The sequence below is a fragment of the Oxyura jamaicensis genome, chromosome 28, assembly GCF_011077185.1.
Source record: "Oxyura jamaicensis isolate SHBP4307 breed ruddy duck chromosome 28, BPBGC_Ojam_1.0, whole genome shotgun sequence".
NCBI lineage: Eukaryota > Metazoa > Chordata > Aves > Anseriformes > Anatidae > Oxyura > Oxyura jamaicensis.
Genome location: NC_048920.1, coordinates 5,089,953 through 5,113,718, shown reverse-complemented (window position 1 = coordinate 5,113,718; position 23,766 = coordinate 5,089,953). Strand labels below are relative to the sequence as shown.

Below are 23,766 nucleotides of genomic sequence, written 5' to 3'. Positions count from 1 at the left end.
AGTCTTGTACCATGGCAGGCTGTAATAACTTATTGTAATATTTCTTCCCTCAGGAAACCCTGCCAAGGGCACCGGAGATGTCTTGTGAAGAAGGATGGTTGAGGGCCCGTGATCCACCTGTGAAGCACAGCAGATTTCTTCTGATTTTGTAGACAAGGTAAGAGGCACACAAATGTTCCTGGGAGCTCAGGAAGGTCACAGACCAGGGAATAAAACCCAGGAGTCCTGATCCTAATCTCCAGTGTTTAATTACTAAATACAGTGGACACACAGTTTCAGTGAACTGCCACTGAGAATTTGCCCCCGTGCTTTCCCTGGAAGATGACAGAGGCCGTTGGGTAGAGCAACTACTGTGCAGTAGCTTAAGCACCAAAAGAAGAAGGAGAGAGGTTTACAGCGGCATGGCTTAGTTCACGTTTGCTTGTCAGCTTGGAGCATGCACATGTTCAGATATCAGAACTCAGCTAACTGATAACTGCTCATTTATTAATCTTTGGTAACTCTATCTGCCCTCTCAGCCCTGAGTACAGAGCAGAGGTGATGTCCTCAGGAGCTGGAGATCAATTTAAATTTTAAAGTCTTGGTCCCTGACTCACCCTCACCCCATAGTGTCAGAGCTCCTTATAATAAATGTTTAGTGGATTTTCTATCACATAATTGATTCCATTTCGCCTTCTAGCAGCCCTGGCTGTCACGTATTCCTGTGCTGGAGAAAAAGATTTTAATATCCATGCTGTGAGCATTGCAGAGGGCACATGCACACCTGGAGGAGACCGGACTTGGACTCCGGAAAGCTCTGCACCCACTTCATGCCAATGCTGACGTCCTCTGGGTACCAGCACACGCACAGAGCATTGCCTGGAAAAGAACACAACTATGCGGCCCCTGAATATTGCTTTTGCTCATCTGTATTTGCACACTGTGCAGAGCTGCCAGGGGATCAGCATGTCCTGCAAAGGGCGTATAGTCTACCGGGGCTAAAGTGTTAGAGGAACAAAGTTGGCAGGTGGGAATCAAACCAAGATGATTAACTCCCTGCTTAATGGCCCCAGCCCAAAACCTGACTACTGCCAGCTTGGTGAGGTCTCATTGCAGGGACTCTGCTGATGCCTGGCCAGGATCAGACCATCCAGTTGCCACCCTGGGGGGTTCCTGCTGGGAATTAAAAGCCTTGGAGGGACAGTGGCCACAGCCCAGCACTGCTGACCCAAGAGGCTACTCTGCATTAACCCCAGAGCATTGCTGACCAGAGATGCTTTAGTTCTTGCCTTACAAGTTCTGCTTCTCAATAAAAGCAAAAAGCAATTTATGAGAGCACAGCCAGCAATGTGAAACTGTCTCAGCTGTGGCTGGTTACAAGCGGTTGGCGACTGAACCCTTGGGAACAGTGGGGAGTCACTGCTCCGGCGGAGCTGCTGCCTGCTGAAAGCAGAGGGAGGGTCCCCCCTGGGGAGGGTCCCCAACACACACAAATGTCCCACCCCACAGCCACAGAGCAGGACAGTGGCTGTGAAGCAGCTGCCATCATCACCCTTCTCCCTTGCCCTGCAGCAGCTTGTACCACAGGGCACAGGCAGCCTCCTGCTTCAGCCCATCAAGAGCCTGCTGTGGCTGGGAGATAAATGCCAGGAGCTGCAGAGACGGGGGGTGCACTGGGAGTGCTGGGGGAATGGGATGCATGTGGCTGGCACCAAAATGTCTGGTTGATACCAAGCTGCTGGGACAGCCAAGGAAAAAAACAAAGGCACACTCGTTGCTTGAGATGTTTTCACCTTTATTAGGCCACCATGCATTTACAGACCTGCCGCCCACTCTGCTCCCCAGCCTGCCCCAACCACCCCTGCCTTGTGGGGAGCATTTCTGGTGCCTGGCCAAGGGCAATGCCACACAGACGCTTTTCCTCCAGGTACAGTGACCCATCCGCCGCCTTTGAGTCTGGGTCTGGCTGCCTGGCAGTCAACGTATTTGCAAAAAGTGCCTATGTCCCAAGTCTTTAGGGATCCTCTGCTTCCTGAACAGCTTTCTAAGGTCAATGGCAAGTAAAACACAGAGGCCTGAGCTGCCGGGGGGCACAGGACCTCTTAAGGAACCTCTAGAGCAAGTTCTTCCTGGGCTTCCCAGCAGGGAGCTCCAGGCTCGATCCCACCTCCAGGAAGCGAATCATCAGCCTCCTCTCTGTCTTCTCTGCCACTTTGCTCTCCAGCACACCCCACATGGTATGTCTCTGGGGTAGAGGGAGCGCCTGGCTGCCTCCAGCATCCCTGGGACCGGTGGCACTGGGACTCATCTACTTGTGGTCCCTCAGGCCTCCACCCATGTGGGAAGACCCATCTCCAGCAGCCCTGGGCACCAAATGGTGTCTGCAGTGCCCCAGCTCCTGCCGGGACCTGGGGGATATCTCAGCAGCAGGAGCTCGAGGGTGACCAGCATGGAAAAACAAGGCCTCTTCCCAGGTGACCTGAGGGCTCTGCCCCAGGGTGACAAAGCCGTACGGAGTGGTAACCTTGGGGAGATGGGGCAGGGACAGAGCTGCCCAGGCAAGATGGTCTGGGATAGCCTGCACACCGGCGGCGAGCTCGGTGTTGGAGCAGGATGGGATGGAGCCAGGCACACTGTGCGTCCGCCAGCACCAGCCCTGAGCTGCTGCCCCATGCTGTCCCTGTCAGCGGCCCCACATACCAGTGCTTCTCCAGGATGTCCAGAGAGAGGGTGGTAAAACCGTGGGATGCAGTCGGGGGTCACCACGTGCTGGAAAATGTCCCTGGAGCTCTTGTCCTGGAGTGAGTGAGGACAGAGCATCGCCTCCCGATGCGGCATGGTGGGGCTGGCAGCTGCTGGAGCAGCACCTCATATTTATGTTCTGTGGGCAGCCCTGATTGCTCTGCACTCCATGACGCCGGGTGACACCAGCTGCCACATCCCTGTACCTGGTCTCATTGAAGCGGAGGCTGTTTGTCACCTGCTCAGGCACAGGGAGGCAGCTGGAGGGGACACACAAGGAAAGGCTGGCCTTGCTCCCTTCCTTTCAGCTTTATTGACTCAACCAAACCCCAGACTTGGCTCCACCACTGTGCAGGAGCGATGGGAGGGTGCACACAGGGAGGAAGCTGAGGGTCCCCCTCCCTTAGAGCCATCGGGGGGCTCAGAGGGTCTGAATTTTGGCATCTCAGCACCCTCCGCCTTAGCTATTTGCACTAGCACAGACAGAAGGGAGACATCCCCCCACTGAGCCTTGGCTCTGCAAGCTACAACCTGCACTGGGAGATGAAGACCCCACATTGTAGAGGAAATCAAGAGCTATCACCCCCCTTGAATGAGGCACCAGGCTCGGTGCTGGCACCAAGGAACCCCCAGAGGAGGGCACTCGGGGCTGCCCTGCTGGTGAGTGGGGCCAGCAGCTCGTCAGCGCAATGGGGAGCAGCTGGTCCAGAAACTACAAATAGCTGGGGGCTGCAGGCTAGGCTAAGTCAGGTTTGGTCAGCCTCATGCAGCACCAATCTCAGCCATGCAGCAGCTCAGTGTGGGCAGAGCTCCTCCAGGTACCTGGGGTGGGTTCTGCTGGGGCAGGGGTGAACCCAGAGCTCAGGATGGCTGACCTTTCTCTCTTGGTTTAGGGGCGGATGGTTATCTGCAACAAGCTCTACTCCCTGCCCAGTAGGATCCTGTGCCAGGTGCTTCAGCTGGGTTTTGTCAAGAACCTGGTAGGTGATGCCCCTCTGCTGGAGGGGCTTGAGGGCAAGGGGATGGGGTGGTAAAACCTTGGGATTGGCAGTTGCTTGGCTTCTCTGCTCTGTCATCCTCTCTGCTCTTTAAGTCTGTTCCCCCTGCTCCGCACTTAGTGCATGCTCATCCTCTGCTTTTCTCCCATTCCCATTTTATCCTCTGTCTGATTTGGTCTTATCTTACTCACCTTCTGCTAATGGTTACTGCAGCATTCATGTTTCTCTTCCCCTCTGTACCAGAAAAGATGGGAGGTTTCTGGGGACAAGGTACAACCTCACTGGTCCCTGTTTACCTGACTGAAGTTGGTTCTAGTCACGCTGGGAGAGAGCAGAGTTCAAGGGTTAAGGGTTTTACTTTACTTGAAGTAGCTGGAAGGTCTCATGCTATGAAATGTAACTCTTTCTTACAGCTGAAGATCCTTCAGAAAGTATCAGCCTGGTTTGGACTTGTGGTTCCTGTAGAGACCATTATCAGCAAAGTCTGCCCTATGAAGTCTCCCACCAGACCTGGACGACTCGCCAAGAAGCGCCGTGGGAGGCTGACACGTCTCCTCCTGTCCATCATCCCCACCAGGATGCAGAACATCCTGGGCCAACTGCCAGCAGACTGGGGCCAAAGCAACATGCCCAAGGGTAAGAGCTGGGGCTTTCTGGAGCACCCAAAGGGTTTGCAGCCCAGAAGCGCAGAGCATGACATCCAGACACATTGGGTCTGAAGCTCCTGTGCTGGGTAGAAAGCTGGGAAATGCACAGCTGTGTGTTTATTCTGTATGCACTCTGCCTCCTGTGGATCACTGCAGAGATCCGAGAGGCTCTGATCAACCCATCTGGTAAAGCAAACAAGAGGAAACGGGACGATGTCGCTCTGGAGGAGCAGGTGTCCTGGGTGGTGGTGCTGGAGAGAGACCTGCCAGAGGACGACCCTGAAGATGTCACATACGAGGTACGGTGTTCTGGTGGCTGAGCAGATCCTTTCCTCAGGAGAAAGCGAGTCAGGATTGTTTGGCCTCTGTCCTCCCGGTGGACTGGGAGCTGCAATGTGTAGGGCCGCAGAGGAGCCTGTGCAGAGAGCTGCAAAGAAGCCTCCTTTGTCATATGCCCCTTTGGGGCTGCAGGTGCAGGCTGTCCAATGAGAACTTGAGCATCATGTCTTCAGTGTCTGAAAGTGTGGGTGCCCTGCTTGCCCTGTAACACCAAAATTCCCCTTCAGTTGGTGTCCCTGCAAAGCAGTACCATGGCCACACATGACTGCTTGGCTGCAGGGCTGGTGCCTCCCTCATGGGCTGCCTCTTCCCTCCCCAGCCCTCGGATGTGGAAACAGACACTGAGGAGTACAAGTCCCAGAATGACACTGAGACAGACCTGGAGTTTGAGGAGCGGGATGGGACTGTTGTGTTGAAGGAGTCATCAGCTCTCCAGGTGAGTGAGTGGGCCTGCTTCAGTCCTTCTTCCATTGGCTACAGAAGGAGAGGTTTCTGGGGTGAGCTCACAAGATCATTCACGGGTTTTCTTACCATCTGTCCATGGAGCTGCAGTCTGACCCAGTCCCTGTCTCTGCAGGTGGAAGATGTGCAGCCCACTGGGGATGGGGATACCCCAGAGCTGCTGGCTGCAAGAATGGAGCAGGGACTGAGGGACTCGGCTGTGTCCAGCAGTGGGGAAGATGCTCCTGACACTGACAGTGGTGATGGTGATGCCCAGAAGCCATCCTCTGGTGAGAGCAGTGGGGATGGCAGTGGCCAGGAGCAGGAGGTGGATCATGAGAGCAGCAGTTTGTTGCAGTGTGAGGTGAGCGATCTTCTTGCATGAGTAATAGTCCAACCTGCCCTCCTTTATTAGGTGAGGAGTCATAAACTCTCTGTATTCAGAGGGGTTTCATCTTGGGAAGATGCCCTCAGGCTCTGAGCTTTTGGGACAACTCTCCCTTCCCTTCTCTGCCATGTGAACCAGGCAAGGATTGTAGAGCTGTGGCTGTCCTCCCCAGCAAAGACACATCACTCCCAGACATGCTGCTGAGGTGGTGCTGGTTGTGCACAGAGCCCTGGGCACCTTCATCCCCTGGGTGTCAGGGCTGCCAAAAGCCAGTTGAGCAACCTAGGGCAGCTTCCTCTGATCCAGAAGCTTTATGATACCATGACCCAGAGATCTTGCCCTGAAAACTGGGGAGGGTTTGTGGGAGAGTCTTCATCACCAGTAACTTTGCATGGGGTCCTTCACTGCTCTAGACCCATCTGTCCCCAAGGCACTGACCAACACCCTCCTACCTCCTATGAAGCTGATGCCCAGCTTGCAGGAGAATGGAGGGTGAGGAGGTATGGGGTATGTTTTGTGCTCAGTGGCTCAGCCCCCTGTGCTGACTGGCTGCTGTGCTCAAGGACAAATCTCTCATCTTTTCTAGGGTAAGCAGGAGCCCTAACCTGTGGGCCCAGACCTCTGCTGTGGCTGTGAAGTGCCTGTTTTTCTCTGGCTGCTGTATCCTAGTGTAAGCTGTCCAGTTAATGACATTGATATTTTTGAACTTTATAATAAAATTACCCTATTTTTTCATGTCAATTGGGATGTAGTTGGCTGTCAGTAGCTGGGCCTGGCAGGCTCTCTGGGCCAGGTGGCATTGGCACACTGCTGCTGGGAGCACGGGGCTGCCAGTGGGACCGGCACCCCAATCCCACCTGTGGAAAGGCTCTCCATGGCCCCCGGGGGTTATGGTTTTAGGGATACTGTGATGGGAAGGGGTACAGATAGTGGAGCAGTGTTCCCATACAGCAGTGCCTGGGTGTGGCCATGCTGACTGGTCCCCAGATGTCCCTGGGCTGGCCGTCCCCTGATACGCAGGACGGGCACCTCCACATACACTTCACCAGAAATACAAGAGGCAGCAAGCTTGTCTTTGGGATAAACCAGCCAGCTTCATGTGGAATCCACGTTGCTTGCTGAGCCCTTGAGGGTCTTCAGTCTGCTGGGATATTTCTGCCTGGGGCCCTCTCTGCATGAATCCTGCAGAAGACCTCAGTTCAGTGCAAGAGTCGAGCAAGGAGTGAGTCAGGGTCTGGAAGGGGAGGCTGGGATCAGGATTTCCATGAATACAACATGGACTGACTTTAGGTTGGCCAACACATCTGTTATATGGAACAAGTGACAGTAGCTGAAACTGAAAAGAGCAATAAATCTTCCAAATGTCAGTAAAATAAAAAGGGCACAGCCCAGGGTGCTGAGCTTTTGCTTGGGGCCTACCTGGAGGCTGTCTGATAGCACAATTGCTTCTAGCTGTGTTTGCATGTGCATCAGCTCAGACTAACAATGTTCCAGCTGATAAAAATAACTGGCAGCCTGTGGTGGGGCTATGCTGCTGAAGGAGCTGAGCCCTCCAGCAGGTCCAGCCTGGATGAACCCTGCCAGCTGTGCTTGATCCCTGCAATGGGCAAAGCTTCCGAGAAGTGTCAATCCTTACCAGGGAGGGAGGTGCTGAGGTTTTTACCCAGGTTTTTTCTCTTTGTGTCCCATTTCATATGTATTGCAAAAAAAAAAGTGGGATTTTGAACTCCCACAGTTAAAGGCAGGATAGTGATGGGGATGGAGATATCCCTGCTGTGATCAGGGGTGCTCATGTCTTTCTAATCACAGACTGTTTCAGCTGTCAGAAGCAGCTCTGGGTTGTGCTGTTTTCTCTGCAGCTTTTCCCCTTGGGCTAAAGTTGTCATGCTCTGGCCAGCAGCAAATGCTTTAAAGTATGAAATGCTTCAGCTTGAAATTGGTTGGTACACCTGAGCTTGAGCTGCAGCCCGTGGAGCCCTCCCTGGGGCTCTGAAGCTGGCCTTCCATGTGCGGCTCTGGCCAGAGACCTGCTGCAGCTCCATGTGGCTCTGCTTCAGTGGGGATGGCTTGGGCTGGGCAGAGCAGACTTCCTCCCAGTTGGACCAGTTATTTGTGCACCCCCAGTGTGCAGAACGGTCCCGAGTGTCAAAGCTCAGGTAGTCATGAGCTGCTCCTCATCCTTCCCTATGGCAGTGTCTCTTTAAGTGCAGTTATTCCTCTAACCTTGCATTATCTGCAGCTACAGCAGCAGGGGTTTCATTACTGCTGAATAATAGCAAGGTTTTACTTAAGGTTGATAAAGGAGCTGATATTGCAACTCACGGATATTAGGTTGGGCTCTGCATTAAGTCAATTGCTCCTTGTTTGTTTTTTAATAGCCCTATTCTCTGCAGCCAGTGTTTTCAAAGCAGAGAATGATAAAACATCATTTAGTGGCACACAGCTAGGTAAGGGCATTTTCTGAAGTCTGTGTGGGATTTTCCTGCTGGCTCCTGAGCTTCAATAATGCTGGATGTGGAGATAAAGAGGGGGCCTTGTTCGTTATCTGAGTGCCAGACTGCAGAGCCATTATGCCTCAAAATGTAGTGAGGAAGGGACTAGCACTAAACCTGGCTCTGAGCTCACCTGCAGATCAGTTCTGGGCACACCTGTCTGCAATGAGGGGCATGCCCAAATCCTCCCTGAGTCTTGAGCCCTGATTTAGGGAGAAGAGCCTTCCTCAGATGAATGTGAAGGCAGCAAATGGCTCAGAGGAGGGAGAACGAGCTGCAGAGATGCTTAATCCAGAGCGTTCACCTTGCATCCAACCCAGGTATGTGCAGTGCTTCTGTGGTCACCTGGGGGGGGGGGGGGGGGGGCAGAACAGGGGCTACCGCTGCTGGAGGGGATGAAGGAGTAATCCCCTGTTTGTTCCCAGGACTGTGGATGAACTTCCCTGAATACCTGCTTGTGCCTGGGGCTGGCTTGGCTGCAGCAGGGCAAGGCTCATACCTCGCACAAAGGTGGATTTGTGGCTAGAAGGATGCTGAGGGCGGCTCAGTGGTGCCACAGTGCCCCACCAGTGGGGTGTTATGGGACCTGATGCCTCCTGGGGTTTTGGCCCCACCTTGTGCTACAGCTGGATGGAGATGTGGGGACTAGGAGTTAGACATGGGGACAGGGGGCGTCTCCCTCCATTGAAAGGCGTTGCTCTTTGCTAAGCACCTCCAAGCATCTTTCCCTTTCCTCTCCCTTGTCCCTGTTCTTGATCTGTGGTCTGGGAGCATCCTTCTGAGCAGGCAAAGGGGGGACCCCTTGGACTGTGCCCCTCCTGTCCCACTCAGCCTTCAGCAGCTCAGAGGAGATCCAAGCCCCCTGCCCCCAGGTAGGTGCTCTCTCAGTGCTGTCATCTGCACGAGGCTCCTGCCCATGCCTCCCAGATGATCAATCTCACTTTATTGTGTGATATTGAGCTCCAGGCTGTGGCAAGGGGCTGCACCAAAGGCCTGGCTGGTTCCACTCTACAGCGCAGGCAGCTGCTCTCCGAGTGCTGCGGCTGCCCTGAACGCAGTGGTTTTACATCCAGTGCTGCAGCTGCACTTTGGCATGGTCAGAGACCCTTCCAGGGAGCTGCCAGCACTGGCTTTCCACATGGGCTGACCTCATGACTCTCTACAGCTTAACTGGATGCAAGAGCCTGAGGTTGCTTTGAGCAACTAAAAGTGTTTCAGCCCTGAGCTGGACACACAGAGATGGGGACAGCCAAAGGTGTGAGTGGTCCAGCCTCTTGCTGCAGCCAAAACTGAGCTGCCCTCCTGCCCCAGGGTGCAGTTTGGTATGGGAGTGATCCAGGCTGTGAGCAGTGCTGCTGGAAGCAGACCCCTTACCTGAGGGGAACACCGTTTCCAGGCCAAATACTTTTGGCTCATGTGCTCTGAAGAATTCCAGGGGGCAGAAACCAATATCTGTGCTGCCAGCTTGGTTGTCATCTCTTGTACCAGGGTCACAGCTGGGTGGCACTGGGAAAGCAGTGCTCTGCTGGAGGCTGAGGCTGCTCTCCAGCAGGAGGCCAGTGTCCAGAAGAGCTGAGGTCTGCAGACTTATTACATGTCACACTGTGAGCAAAGCAACTGAACAGTCATGAGATGCCGTGGGCTAGGCCACTCCCTCGCTAATGGTGATGTCCAGCTGAGGTGGGGAATAAGCGGTGCCTCCCACATGTGTGCCTTCCCAGCCAAACCCCCAGTGAAAGCTCTGGAAAAGAAAGAAGGAAGGAGAGCATGCTGCGAGAGTTAGCATGCACATACATTAGGGACGTGACTCATAAGAGAGTAATTTTCAGGTCCTATTAACTTCATCCATGCACTCTCCAAAACATACTCTATTTATTCATATTCCATTTAAGATGCTGCAAATATTAGTTTAGAGAAGTGGGGGGTGGTGGGGAATGCTGAGAGCCTAGGTGTGCTCCCACTCCAGCTCTGGTCTGGCTGTGCCACTCGCTGTGGGTTACCCAAGGAGATAAGCAGCCTTCTGGGACCCCTATGGCTCTTCCAGCCTTCTTAGCAGCTCCTGGGTTTATTTTCAAAGATGATTTTTTTAGAAGTCTGGAGCGAAGTATGCCCAGAACAGCTCGGGGCAGCTGAGGAACTGTCCTGGATTGCATCTTCTACTGTGTGCTCCAGCCAGCTTCCACCTCAGCTCCAGGGATGGTAACATGGAGGGGGGAGTTGAAAGACCACCTAGATCATCATCACCAGCAGAGGGTTCTACCCCTTGGGTCATGCCTAGATCAGCTCAAGGTTTTAATGCAGCTTTGCTGAAACAAACCCAGCCCTCCCACAGCTCTGGGGCCAGAGGTGGCTTCTCTTGCTGCTCCTTGGCTGTAGCTCCCCTGTGGATCAAAGGCCAGGAGCTCTGATCCCCGGTGGGCTCTCATCCTGGGGCTGAACGCCATGAGGTGCACGAAGGAGCTGCTGGCATTGGAGGCAGCCTCCCTGCATTCTCTTGCATGCAAGCAGCCCAAAGGCAGATGTCCTCCCAACAGCCATGCATCATTCATGCAAGAGTGCTCCCCATTTGATAAATCATATTAGAGAGACAAGACACAATGGGGCTTTTAATTATAGACACAATTACCCGGGATTAATGATAGCAGAAGTGTGATGAATTATTGTTACTCCTAAAGTCTAATGCAGCTTTGGTAGCTTTTGTCAGATGTGGAGAGTAATGAGACAACACTTCCTTGGGACTTTGCTTTAACTAGTTTCATCCTTCTCTTCCTCTTGTTTGTGCTGATGAGACACGCAAGCTTTCAGCAAATGCAGGAGCTCGGCTGGATGAAGTTTTGTGAGGTCTGTTATGGAAGGGGCAGGGCATGAGGAGGAACAAAGGGAGCTGCTGTGCTGGAGCAGAGCCTGCAGGTGGGATGAACCCTGCGAGCACTGCATCAGCATTGCAGCCATTGGCCGATGGCCCTCAGTGAATCCTGGTGAGCCGGGGGGGGCTGCCCAGCCTGACTCTATCCTGCTTACGAGACATTAACAGCAACAACAGCTTGGGAGAAGGCAAGAGCCAGCAACAGATTCCCTGTGCCCAGAACCCTAATTCTGTCCTGTGGTCCTTTGGGAGCAACTGCCCTACTCCTGCCAATGCCTGAAGTGTGCAGGGCCAGTGGGCAGGCTGCCTTTGCATCCCTGCCCAGTTGTGGGCATTCAGCTCACTTACTCGTTGGCATCCTCCCAGTATGGCACCTTTGGCCGGGAGGCGCAGGGCACCGGATGTCCCCAGCTCCCTGTGCCAGGCAGAGCCCTTGTTTCCAAACAATTTTTCCTTCTGTGGAGGACGTGGGTGGATTTGTTGCCTGCGAGATGCTAATAACGCTGGCCTGGTGCCCAGTGCAGTCTCACCTCTGATGCTGATGCTCTCTGAAATGTCTCTGCAGCCCCAGTGGGTGCAGGAGCACAGGCCCCATCCCCTCCAGCCCTGTGGGTGCCAGGCCTGGCCTGGGCTGATGGCCACACACACTCACCTGTGCACCTGTGTGCCCTCAGCAGCCCAGCTGGTTCCCACTGTGTCCAACTGGAAAAGGGACTTCACGCATGGAGCCTTGAAGCATCGCTTAGCTGTGGGGCAGCCGGACGGCTCCAGCTCCCAGTCCCCATGCGGGCAGAATGGGTGAGGTTGGGGCTGCATGGACACCTGTGCCTCATAAACCCAATGCACATGCATGGGCTGTGACACTCCCAGCAGCTGGGTTCCCTGGGGAAGAAACTGCCCTCTTCAAGCTGGTGCTGGCTGATGCTCCTGGAGACCTACAAGAGGTCAAGCAATGATCCTCCTGGTAAATTTTAAGCCATTTCCTATTTAAAACCCGTTTCCTAACCGTGACAGCTTCTCTGTCCTGCAGAAGCCAATCTCTTAGACAGTCCTGGGAACAGCACTAAGCTGGAAAGTAATTACGTGTTCCTCAAAGAAAAGTTGAAGTTTCTCAAGTCTTCCTGGTTCCTAAAGAAGTCATCATCTGTCTTTCATCCCAAATTAGACCTTGAAAACCCTCCTGGCTCATGAATCAGATCTACCATCATTGCACACCAGCATAATTTGCCTTGTCTTTCAACATAATGGCTCCCATCCCACTCAGAGGACGTGGAGTGAAGGCAGGGAGCTGAAAAAAAAGCAGGACCCCAGGTTCCCAGTCGCGTGTGGTGGCAATGTGCTGTCTTCAATGCACTTGAGGCAGCCTTTCCATGGGGATTTTGGTGCTCAGAGTTAGTGTCTGCCCACAAAGTGGGAAATGTGGTGGTAGCTGGGGATGCATTCCTGTGTGAGCTACATCAAAGTGCAGCTTTTCTCCTGAGATGATATCTTGTGAAGTGACAGATGGGTCAGAAATGCTGCAGAGTTGAGAGAGTGTGATTAGAAATAGACAAGGAGGACTTCTCCTGGCTGGTGGCCCTGGCAGCTGCCTTGGTCCCGAGGCAGGGAGGTGAGCACCCAAGGAGCTCAGTAAGCGCACTGAACGGGCATAGTGCTGGGTTCCTCTTGCCACTGCATGGTGTGACCCAACAACCCCCAGCTGAGGCCATGGCCACAGCTAGAGCTGATGAATTAAGGACAGAGAACCTGGTTTGCCTGCATGAAGCATGGGGGCAGCCGTGGGGCCACAGGGGCAAGGGATGCACCGGGGACAGTTTCTGTCTCACGGGTGCACAAGGCACATTTGCTGTCCAGGCACTGCATTGCCTGGAATCCTAATCGCCTGCAAAGCGGCTCTAATGATATTTGAAAACGAGCCTGGAGCTGCCGGGAGGAATTCGATGTCATGCTCAGATAAACACAGGCAGGGTTCTTGCGGGGGCTGGAGTGCCTTCCGCACACTGCAGCTGCGGGAAGGGGAACGTGGGCTGCATCGCATCGGGACGCATCCCAACGGGGACGGGGCAGGAGGCGTTGGGGGGGGGCCGCCCCCAGCTCTCCAGCGGCAGGGAGCAATGGGATGCGTGGGCACAGATCCTGCATGGGCTTATTCAGGGCTGGAGCAGGGACACTGGACCCATTGAGCAGCCACCAGTGCCTCCGCTGAACCAGGGAGAGAGGGGGTGAAACAGGCAGTGTCCTGCAGGAAGTTGCTGCACCAGCGCGGCTCATCACATCACCCTGCACCAGGAGGGCCAGTCTGTGCATGATGATGCCCAAGTGCACCCAGCCCAAGCCTCAGCTGGTTTTGTGCTGCTGGGTTCCCATGAGGACAGTGCCAGCCCCTTTGTCCCATCCCACGGGGTTTGCACCAGGCAGGGCAGTGACAAGGTGTGGGGGAATGGGAAGAGAAGTTGTGTGGGAAGCACCGGCTTGCTCCCTGAGCACACTAGTTCTTGCTCCTGCCTGCACACTGCCTGAATCCACAGGCCTATGTGGCACTGCCCAGCCCCAGGGCAGAGATCTGGAGCCATCTCACTCACCCCTTGGCATTCCCAGAGGAGCTGCTGCTCCTCCTGAGCCCCAGTTCCCCTGGAGCAGACGTAGGGCTTGTGAGTGTTATTGCTGCTGTTACCAAGCCACGGCTGGTGCTTCAGGAAGGGGAGCTGACTCTGGTGTGGAATAACTGCAGCGCTGAGCACCCAGCGGGGGACTGCTGGGGGCAGAGCTGCTGGAGCAAGGTGCAATTTGGGTTTGTTGGCAGGGCAAGGTGGGTTTGGGGAAGAGGCTGAAATGGCTGTCTGTGCCCAGAGCTGGATTTCAGAGGCTGATGTTCCTTGCATGGGGACAGCTCCTGGGGATTCTCCACCCCAGGCTGCCCCGAGCCCCACAGTGTCACTGCCCTGACCCCACCACTCCAGGCTGCTCCGGGCCCCATTGTCAGTCAGAGCTGAGGTTACAGCAGGAAGGAGGAACCGGGGCACATCTGCTGGCAGAAATTCCTCCTGTTAATTTGTCCTGGTGCCTGGAGCCCCTCCCTGCATTTGCACGGCAAACAGACACCCCTTGGCTGCAGGGATGAGCAATGAGCTAGGCAGCACTGGTCTCCCTGCAGCAGTGTAAATCAGCAGCCTCATGCTTAGGTGCTGGCAGCAATGGGGCTGAGGTCCTGAAGTGGCTGCAGAAGCGATGTCCCTGCAGTGGGGCCACGGCACTGGGTGGCAGCAGGGGCACGGCCCCGACGTGTGTCATCCCTCCCACGGCAGGGCAACTTTCGTGCTGGCTGTGGGGGACATTGAGCACACAGAGCTCCTGCCAAAGGCAGCTGGCACCGGTGCTCAGCAGCTCTGCAAGAACTGGGACAAGGCCCTAAATAAAGGGAATGGGGGAAATCCTCCTTTTGTCACCTTGGGCTGACTGGCTACTAGGAGGGACATCTGAGTGCTTGATGCCCAGGGGCCCTAACACAGCCGGCTGAGAGCCAGGCACCAGATTGCTCTGTCCCTCCCTGCTGTCACACAAAGCCACAACAGTTGGAGGGGGAAAGGTCCCTTCTTCCCGTGGGGATTACGGCAATTTGCCTGACCGTGCTGCTGCTGGGGACGGCTCAGAACAGCAGGTGTTTGGCAAAGAAACTTTTATTTTAGTTACCAAATATTTGTTAAAAGTAATGAGGATTAGTCATCAGCTCTTGCTGTGTTTGCAGAGCAGGTATGTCATCCTGGTGCTTTGTAGGTAAATACAAGGTAAGATGTCTTCCCCCAGGGGTTCATGCTCTGAAGCAGATCAAAGCCACAGCCACAGAAACAACGGGGTCAGGGCAGAGCTGCACAGAGTCGGGCTCTGTACAGGGAACGCCACCAGCTCCATGCAGCAGAGGTCACGGCCACTGCTTGCAGTGTGCGATGGGGTGGTGGTTGGTGGTGGTGGCATTGTCCTTGTCCTGTGCTCCCCAAATCCAGGAACGTGGGCACCATGCAGTGGGGGGAAACTGCATTTTGGGGTGCATCCCCCACCCCTTCACGATGGGTATGGGTGCTTCTGTGCTTGGGGTGCCGGCTGGAGTGAGCCCGTGGCATCTCGCAGCTGGGTGCTGCAGGGTCTCATCCTGCTCATCCGTCCCCAGCCCACATGGAGGGGATGCTCCATGATGCTCCTCCCGCCCTCCCAGCCCGAGGAGGGGGGCAAACACGGGCTGGTGTCCCCAGGGCACCCAGGGCCTTGCTGCCTCCGGCCATGCGGTGTCACTCTCCACTCATGATTGCATCCCTGCAAAGCAGGCGACCAGCAATCCGGGAGCTGGGAATTAACCCCCTTCTCTGCCCCCCAACAGCAACTGGCTCCCAGGGAAGGGCACTGGGGCATGGATGGGGCAGGGTTCAGCCAGGCATTGCCTGCCCTGGTGGGACAAGTCCTGAGGACGCTGCTGTCCCCGGTCCCCATGGGAAGGGCTTTGGCTGCCACTGCCCTGTCCTGGTGCAGGGGCCGTGCCCTGGGGATGCTCCCCCCGGGTGCTCCCTCGCACGGCTCCAGCCTTTCCTCCCCCAGCGCCAAAGGGGATCCCAATGAACTCTCCCCCCGTACACCCCGAGTTCTGTGGGATCCAACACCATCTGCTGGACTGGCTGTGGGGATCGCAGCTCCTTCTGTGAGTTCCTCAAGGTTTCATTAGGCACAATTAATGACTGCCAAGAGCCCATAGACAGTACGTGGCTCCGACTACATCCCTGGGGGGGGGGGGGGAGGGAGAATCCCTGGCTGTCACCAGAGCTGGCAGTGCCACTTGCTGCATCTGGGCTGGCAGGGGACCAGCACACCCGATGGGGCTGGGGCTGCCAAGGGGCAGCAGCAGGCAGCTAGAGGCCCTGGCTGCATCAGGAAAGCTGCTCCGCTCCTCAGCGGGAGAGCAAAGTGCACCAAAAGGCAGCTTACCTCTGCTTATTGCTTTTTTTATTATTATTTAGCACTTTTCAGCCAAAAACTCTTTGGGATTTTGAGTGTGTACTAGAGCAGCTGTGATTTTTTTTCTCTCTCTCTCTTTTCATTATTTGTTTTTAATTTTAATCATTTTGCTGAGTCTGTGTGAAAATGACCCAGAAAGCACTATAACTTGTCAAGCTGCTCCCAATGCTGGCTCAGAACAGCACCTCCGAAAAGAGACACTCCCTGAGCCCTGCTTTCCCCCTGCATTGCCCCAGGGACTCCCCACCGGCCTGGCTCATGCTGACACCTGTGGGCCCCTCTGCTCTCGGGGTCACGTGTCCCAAGCATCCCCCCACCCAGCAGCAGTAGGGCAGCCGCCTCCATCAGCTAAAACTAGCTCGGTGCTTGTTCCCCAACACACGGATGCTGCAATTCCCCCCATCCCTTGATTAAGAGTAAGGCAGGCCCACAGAGCGAGGGTGGGGGGAAGGTGATTTAATTGACTCTATGTTTTTGAAACAGTGGCTTAATGAGTAGGTTCAAATTAGCCAGAATCACTTTTTCAGCCTGGGGAATTGAAATGAAACGTGGGTTGCTCCAGAGACGCCCACACCTTCCACACCAGCCTCTTACAAATGCATCTCCAACTGAAACAGCTGCATTTCTCATGCTTGGATTTTTCATCTTTTATTAGGCACATCAATTGTTATCATTTAAAGCAGCAACAATATCCCTTTGCACCTGTGTAACTCTGCTGGTTTTAACTGCAGATCCAGGGATGAGGCTGGGGATTAAACTCAAATGGGAAAGTCTGAGATGCCTGTGTCTGCAATGAAATTATAAATCCACATCCCAGAGCAAATGAGCAGTAGGAGGCAGCCAGTAATCTCCATCAGCAGAAGCGCTGGGCTGCAGCACAGCAGGAAGGGTGGAAGTTGCAAGTGGCTCTGATAAAACACCCAAGCTAGGAGAGCTGTTGGCATTTCTCCTGGCAGCATCCTGCACAAAAGGAGCAAAAGATAAGGGAGCCCACAACACTAAATCAGCCTGGGTTTGAGAGCTGTGCCTTGCTCCTTAACCCCAGTGTCTGTCCCTCAGTTTCCCCATCCATAAAATGGAGGATGTGCTGCCAAACCCTGCTTGAAAGCCACTGTCAGATGCAGAAAATGTAACTGAAGAGCTCAGGTGATGCTTGTCCACTGTCACACAACAGATCAAGGGCACAGGGCTCTGCACTTCAGCAGTCATGCTCCCTAAGCACTGGGGCCAGAAAGGAGCAGCCTGGACCAAGCATCGATGGATACGGATCAACCGTGATTCTGCGCTGGAAGGAAACTAGCCCCGAGGAGGCAATTGGCCTCTGTCATCCCCAAAGCCTAATTAATCAAACCATCCCCACTTGTGGGAGGCTTTAGTGGGATTGGAGAGAAGCAGCTGGGGAGCTCGGGAGAGGAATGGCTGATGGTGAGTGCTGTCCCCACACGGGATGCGGGTGCTGGTGGGGTGCAGAGCTGAGCATCTTCCCGGCTCTACCAGGGCTACCTGTGAGCTCGGCACTGCTGCGAGGGATGGCAGAGCCCAACACAGAGCTGTGAATGTGGGGGTCCTGTGCTCCTTCCTGGAGCCATCTACCCCCTGTTCACCCCAGTTTTCCTGTTGGATAGTGGGGAAATGGACTCACTGGTTCGCGATCACCCATGTGGATGAAGCCTCCAGTGCAGAGAGGGAGACAGCGAGGTGGGCACCCAGGCGGGGTGACAAACGGTGGGGGGAGGGCGTAAAGTCGGGGGGGGGGGGGGCGGGGGGGGGGGCGGCGAGGGGGGGGCCCCCCCGCCCCCGGGGGGCCGGGGGGGGGCACGACCCGCACCCCTCCTTGCCCTGCCAAAGGGGCGTGCACCCCGCTCTCGTGCACCCCTGCGTTTTCGCCGTACAACCGCGGGCTGCGCATCCCCCCCTACCCGCTGCCATCCCGTTATCTCCCCTTCTCATCCCTTGTCCCCCACAGCCCGCGCTCCCGGGGCGACCCGGCCCGGCGGGGGTCTCGGGGGGCGGCTCCACGCCGCGGGCAGGGGTGGGGGGGGAGACGCGCCGAGCGCCGCCCCCCGGGGACGCGCCGGGGCCGGGCCGGGGTCCGGCCGGAGCCTCCGCTGCCTCCAGCGCCGCGCCGCCCCCGGGGCTGCGGCTCTGCCCGCGCCGCCGCTCCCGCGCCATGGGCAGCCGGGGAAGCGGAACCGAGCGGTGAGTGCGGATACCGGGGGGGTCGGGGGGCGAGCCGAGCCGAGCCGTGCCGGGGTAGGTAGAGCCCCGCGGGGAACCGCACGTGGGTACCGGGGGCGGCCGCGCATCCCCCAGGGTCCTCCCGGCCGGTGCCCGTCTCTGCCCCCAACCCCACCCCGGATCCCTTCGGGGCTGCGAGCCCCCTCCGTAGGTGGTGGGGGGAGAGGGCTCGGCACGGAGGGGGGCGGCGGGGTGGAGGGGGTCGCTTGTGTGCGGTGGTTTGAATGCCCTCGGATGCGCGGAGAGCTGCAGGTGCCGCTGGCAGCCTCCAGCCGGAACGTGCCTCCCTCCAGCCTCTGCCCTCGGCCCCTGCGCTCCTGAGGCTCCGGTCCCTGCAGCCTCCCCGCTGCCAGGGCTGGCGGGAGCCGCTCGCAGCCCCCCGCAGCCTTTCCCTGGCAGACTTCAGCAGACCTCCCGGCCTAAGGAAGGGTCATCCCCACATCCCGTTGCTCCTGTTTTCCCCCCGGGTCCTCCTTGCCACCCCCGGGCCCTGCCCATCCCCACTCTCAGCATCCTCGATTTTAGGGCTAGGTAGATTCTCCTGTCAAAAATCCCAGGGTTGATTTAAACGCGAGTGTTACCGGGGTTGTGTTTCTCAGGGAAATGGAGCAGGCAGCAGTCACAGCATACGCGGCTCCTATCGTGTTCCAGAATAGCAGCCTGCCTCTTCCTGCTCCAGACCCAGAGTACTCTTGTGCCAGTTTCCTAATCCACTCACAAAGTGGATTGAGCTAAAACCTGACAAAAGGTGCTCTAATTCCCATAGCGTTCGCACAAGGGAGTGATTGCAGAAGAGCAGCTGCTCCTTAAATTCATGCCCAGCCTGAACCGGAGATGGGTTTTGGGGAAGGAAAAGAGCAAACAGGAGGAGAGAGGATAACAGAAGCAGAGAGGATAACAGAAGCAGGCAGAGCCACTGCAAAATATACCCAAAGCATATTGGCGCGTGGATCCACACCAGACACTTTGGAGCAAAGAGGGGCTGGGGATGGGCTGGAGATGTTCGGGGGCCCGGTGAGGATCAGCCCAAGCCCTCTCAGGAGCTCCCACATGCTGCTCGGCTTCGCACCCAGTTCCCAGCTGGGGATGTGCTGCCTGCGGGTGTGAGGAGCAAACCACCCTGGTGGGCGCTGCCTTCCCCAGCTCCAGGGGCCATGCCATGAGGAAGGCTGTATCCAGAGAGGGAAAGTTCCTCCAAATGTCTCTTGCAATCAAATCAACAGGATTTTTTTTTTAAGCCAACTGTAAAGGCAGAGCTGCCCAGCAGCTCCCAGCAAGCCAAAGGACCGCTTGCTGCGATGTATCTGTGTGTGCCTTCCATGCCTGGGGCAGATCCTCCTGCTGGCCTCGAAAATGCAGAAGTGCACGTGGTGAACCCTGTGACAACCCATGCACGAAGTGCTGCACCACCCAGCTCTGCCTCGGCTGAGCCCGTTTGACCACCGCGACCAGCAGGGGGTGATGCCAGTAGGGGGCTTTGTGCCATCAGCCATGGGGGGCTCAGGGCTCTGCACCCCAAAGCTCTGCTTCAGCATCCCTTGTACTGCCAGATGGAGAAAGGGATGCTCAGGGGCATGATAAGGGACGTGGAGCATGTGCTTTAAACAGGAGAAAAATCAAAGATCCAATAGGGAGCTGCTAGTTTGACAACCTGTGATTGATCTGGTTTAATTTGAGCTAATTTATTTATCATCGACATTTCTTTGGTGCTTATTAAAGCAAGGGAGGAGGGAGTGGAGGCACAGCTGCTTGCTGGAGGGATGGCAGAGGTGGGAGAGGCAGCTCCCGATCCCTCAGGTTTCATGTGGGTTTCAGAGGTTGTAAAAGTGTGGTTTGCATGGGATATCCTCGGCACAGCTGAGCTGAGGGGCGATGCTCTCCAGCACGAGAAGAGCAACTTGAGCATAGGGAGCAGTTGTGTTCCCACCAGCTCAGGGAAACAGGAGGTGAAGCAGCTTCAAGTGAGAGTTATTTTTCGGCTAAAACATCAGTAGATTTTGCTTTTATTCTGGGAGTAGTGAGCTGGAGGAAAAGAGAAAAGCACTGAGTTATCTTTCCCCCTCTGGGGCTGTTCCCTGTTGATGGCCCAGGGTGGAAGGTAGCTTCACGTGCCAGGGTGAGCGAGGGACCTGTGGCAGCAGGGTCCAGCCACATCCCCAGTATGGCCATGGGCACAGGGCACCACTGCTGCTATCTTGTCCCTTCCTGCAGGGCATGCATCTGCTGATGCCCTGCTGGAGCTAGCGAGGCTGTGGGCTTCCTTCTGCTTTATGTATGGAGCTCAGCAATGTCTGCTTCTGTTAGCAGTGTCAAGCTTTGCATCACATGCTAACACATCTATTGCTCCAGGGTCCTAGCCTCATCACCACACTCTCCCTTCCAAGCAGCATTTCAGGCCCAAATTAAGCATTTAATTTGGAGCCTGTTTGTACGGAAGGACAAGAGCGCCTGGGTGTTCTTGCACTTGGCATTTAGAGGCTTGAAAGTGATGCTGTTGGAGGCGATGGAGCCTTTTCAACTTATGGTTGTTGGCTGGCTGCATTTTGCCCCCACGCCTCTACTCAGCAGGGCAGGACATGGGGCTGCAGCCTGCCACCGGAGAAGCTGGGCTCCTCTGGCAAACATGAGCTGTGTCGCCTCTGCGTTTGCATCCCCAGGATGGGAGCAAACCATTGCCATAGCCCTGGAAATAACGCCGGGAACGTGAAGCATGTGGATGGATGTGTTTTGTGTGGGCAGCGGTAATTCCCGTGCTGTCAGCTCGCTGCGGCGTGGGCAGCCCAGGCGGGCACCATCACTAACAGCATCTCCCCGAGCCCCAGATTCTTCCTCACTGAGTGAAGGGGCAGTGGGGCTGAGCAAGGCCATCTTTGAGCTTGTTCCACACGGTGTTCACTCCCACTGTATGGGTGGTATGCAAGAAAAATAATGTGCTCCATGCCTCAGTTTCCCTGTCCATACATGGATGTACTCTGGAGGTCTTGCTTTGTGATTTCATACGTTCTCACAGCCCACATCCTGCTGCATGTCTGTGTCTGTCTTCAGCTGCAAAGCGATGATTTAATTCTCCGAGAAGGGCGTAGGGGGCAAGCAGCATCTTTGCCATCCCTGAGCAGGGGATGCAGTGTGGAGGTGAAAGGCATTGCCAAAAGACCTGCACCAGCCCTGATGCACCGGTGCTGCTTGAGCCCGAGGGGCTGCTTTGTGAGTCCTGGAAAAACACCAAAACGAACAGGTGAGGGCAGAAATGTTCTGAGCAGAGATTTGAGTAGAGATGAAGTAAAGCAATAAAACCCACGAGAGCATTTGGAAAAGATGACGAGAGCTGCTGTCTCGCCTGCCGTGGTAGGAACATCGACTGGGCTCTGGGCGTTATTGGGAGGCTATTTTCAAAGTATTTATGTAGGGTTTACCTGCAGCGAGGGCTGGCTCCTGGGGTTGCCAGCACGACCCCAGGAAAGCTGCAGCACCTCAGGCACACTGGCTGCCAGCTGGTGAGAGATGTGGCGGCCCCGCAGCACCTTCGGATGGAGCCAGCACTTGGCTCGTGCACGCGGCTGGTTTGGGCACGGGCTGCGGTGCACGGGAGGATGCAGGGCTGGGGATGTGATACAGGGACGTGGTGAGGGGATGCAGGAACACGGCTTGGCTGTTGGTAGTGGGCACTGGGTAGCCATTAGCAATGGCACATGCTGGTTCCTCCTGCTTTAGGTTCTTTTGCTTTAAGTTGTGTTATTTTGGGCCCTCTGGGCTGGCCCTGGGAAACCCAGGCTTGCAGCACACCATGGGATTTTAGAGGTGGATTTTGGGCAGACCAGGACATGGGACCAGGGATGGTGTGGGCATTGGAGCAGGTTTCTGCAACCTGTTGGGGAAATGGACCCTCTGTCTGAGCTCAGAGTCCTCCCTGGCAGCTCCCAGCCCTGGCCAGGGACTGATTTTTCCCTCTTGTTAACTGAAAATGGGAACATTACAAAAAGGAGCATGCTCACACCAGTGCAGTGGAGCAGTCAGGATGTGAGGGATGGGAAGGGCTCAGCCGGCAAAACCCTGCAGGTGGGACCCCTCGGTGTGGTGCCAGGAGCAGGCTCTCCCCATGATGTTGGGTTTTCATCCCTCCTCTTTCCTGAACTGGCTCTGTCCGGGGCTCTAGTGTCCTGCCAGCCTTCATCCCCTGGAGTTTTTCATGCCCCCATGAGCTTGGCTGTGATGTGCAGCCCCTGTGCCTGTCAGCCCTGTCCTTCTGTGCCATGCCCCCAGCATCCACAAATGCAGGTGCACTGGGACTCATGCTGCATCAAGACTGTGGTGAGAGTCTTTGCACCTGGGGTTCTTTCCATCCTATGTTTTATTTATTTATTTATTTATTATTTTCAAGCCACATCTATTCTCTTTTGCTTAGGTCTTAACAGTTCAGGCATGTAGTGACGGAGCTCCTTGTTCAGCTCCCAGCGTGTCAGCCAAAATAGCAGCAGCTGCATACTGCTGGGGAGAGGGACAAGTGCTGAGAATTAAAATGACAGATCTCAGTATCAAGGTCTCGGAGTGCTTGTGCTTTATTAAGAAACAGTGAGTTCATGGGAAAGGACTTTTACCCGGAGCACTGGTTGTGTCTACAAGAAAATAAAATGGGGGCTATATTTATGTTCAGCTGTGTGACACGGAGGCATTGCGGGGAGGTGAGCTGGGCATCCTTGCACCCCCCAGCATCCTCGTACACCCTGCAGCCTCCGTGTCCCTTTGGCACAATGGGCTCACAGCCCTGAGTGGGAGCTGATGCTTGCACCCAGCCGTACACAGCTTAGAAACATCCCCTGAAAGAAGGAAATCCTGGTGCTCCCATGGCAGGATGCTAGGCACTTAGGGCAGGTAGCAGTGGGCTGTGGGCAGCACGTCCCCACTCCACGGCTCTGGTTTCTTGCTGGCTGTGGCTCTGCATGGTCATGGTGCTTTGGTCCCTGACCGTGGTCCCTCACGTGTTTCCCTCCCATGTTTGATTTTTTCCCTAAGATGCACTTTCACAATGATGGGGTTTATTTTAATAGATAGCTGGTTTTTCTCTCTGCCTTAGGGTCTCCCTCTGTGTGCCACCCCCTTCTATTAAAAATTAATCATTTCTCTCAGATACCATTGCTAGAGGGAGATAGGGAGGATAAAGAAGGTTCATGAAAAGGAGGGAAAATAATTAATAGGAAGGGAATGTAAGAACACTTGAAACAAATATTGTCCCCATCCCTCTGCACGGGGCCCATTTTAGCCCGAGCACTGAGCCTGTCACTGAAATGTGGACACCCCTTAACAGCCCCCAGTTAGGACAAGGGGGACATCGTGCTGAGGTGCTGGACATGGTGTTTGGCAGAGGGACAGACCCACGAATGCCTGCAGTGCATGGGGACATTGCTGCTCAGCTTCTTGCTCCCTGTGGCTGTGTGTCTCCACACCTCGCTGTCCCGTTTGCATCCCTGTGCCTGCGGGGCCAGACCCAGAAGCCTGGACAGCCGGCTTTGATGCCCTCTTTCACCCACCAGTCACCTGCTCTGCCTTTCCCCCTGCTCTGCCTTTCCCCCTGCTCTGCCTTTCCCCCTGCTCTGCCTTTCCCCCTGCTCTGCCTTTCCCCCTGCTCTGCCTTTCCCCC

The 23,766-nt window shown here is 55.5% G+C and overlaps 1 protein-coding gene across 2 annotated transcripts in view; it reads left to right on the top strand.

Annotated features, from left to right (window-relative positions):
• LOC118179203 overlaps positions 1-6,335 on the top strand; it is a 30,225-nt gene extending 23,890 nt beyond the window's left edge. The window contains exons 3-9 of one of the 2 annotated variants that reach the window (XM_035348362.1): positions 3,504-3,539; positions 3,615-3,701; positions 4,133-4,355; positions 4,523-4,665; positions 5,025-5,141; positions 5,283-5,510; positions 6,121-6,335. In XM_035348362.1, the coding sequence (XP_035204253.1) occupies positions 3,621-3,701; positions 4,133-4,355; positions 4,523-4,665; positions 5,025-5,141; positions 5,283-5,510; positions 6,121-6,138 (810 nt within the window). In that variant the 5' untranslated portion in view covers positions 3,504-3,539; positions 3,615-3,620 and the 3' untranslated portion in view covers positions 6,139-6,335. Of the gene's footprint in view, positions 1-3,501; positions 3,540-3,614; positions 3,702-4,132; positions 4,356-4,522; positions 4,666-5,024; positions 5,142-5,282; positions 5,511-6,120 lie in introns of both variants that reach the window. The other variant, XM_035348363.1, reaches the window with a different exon arrangement.
• The last annotated feature ends 17,431 nt before the right edge of the window (positions 6,336-23,766 follow it).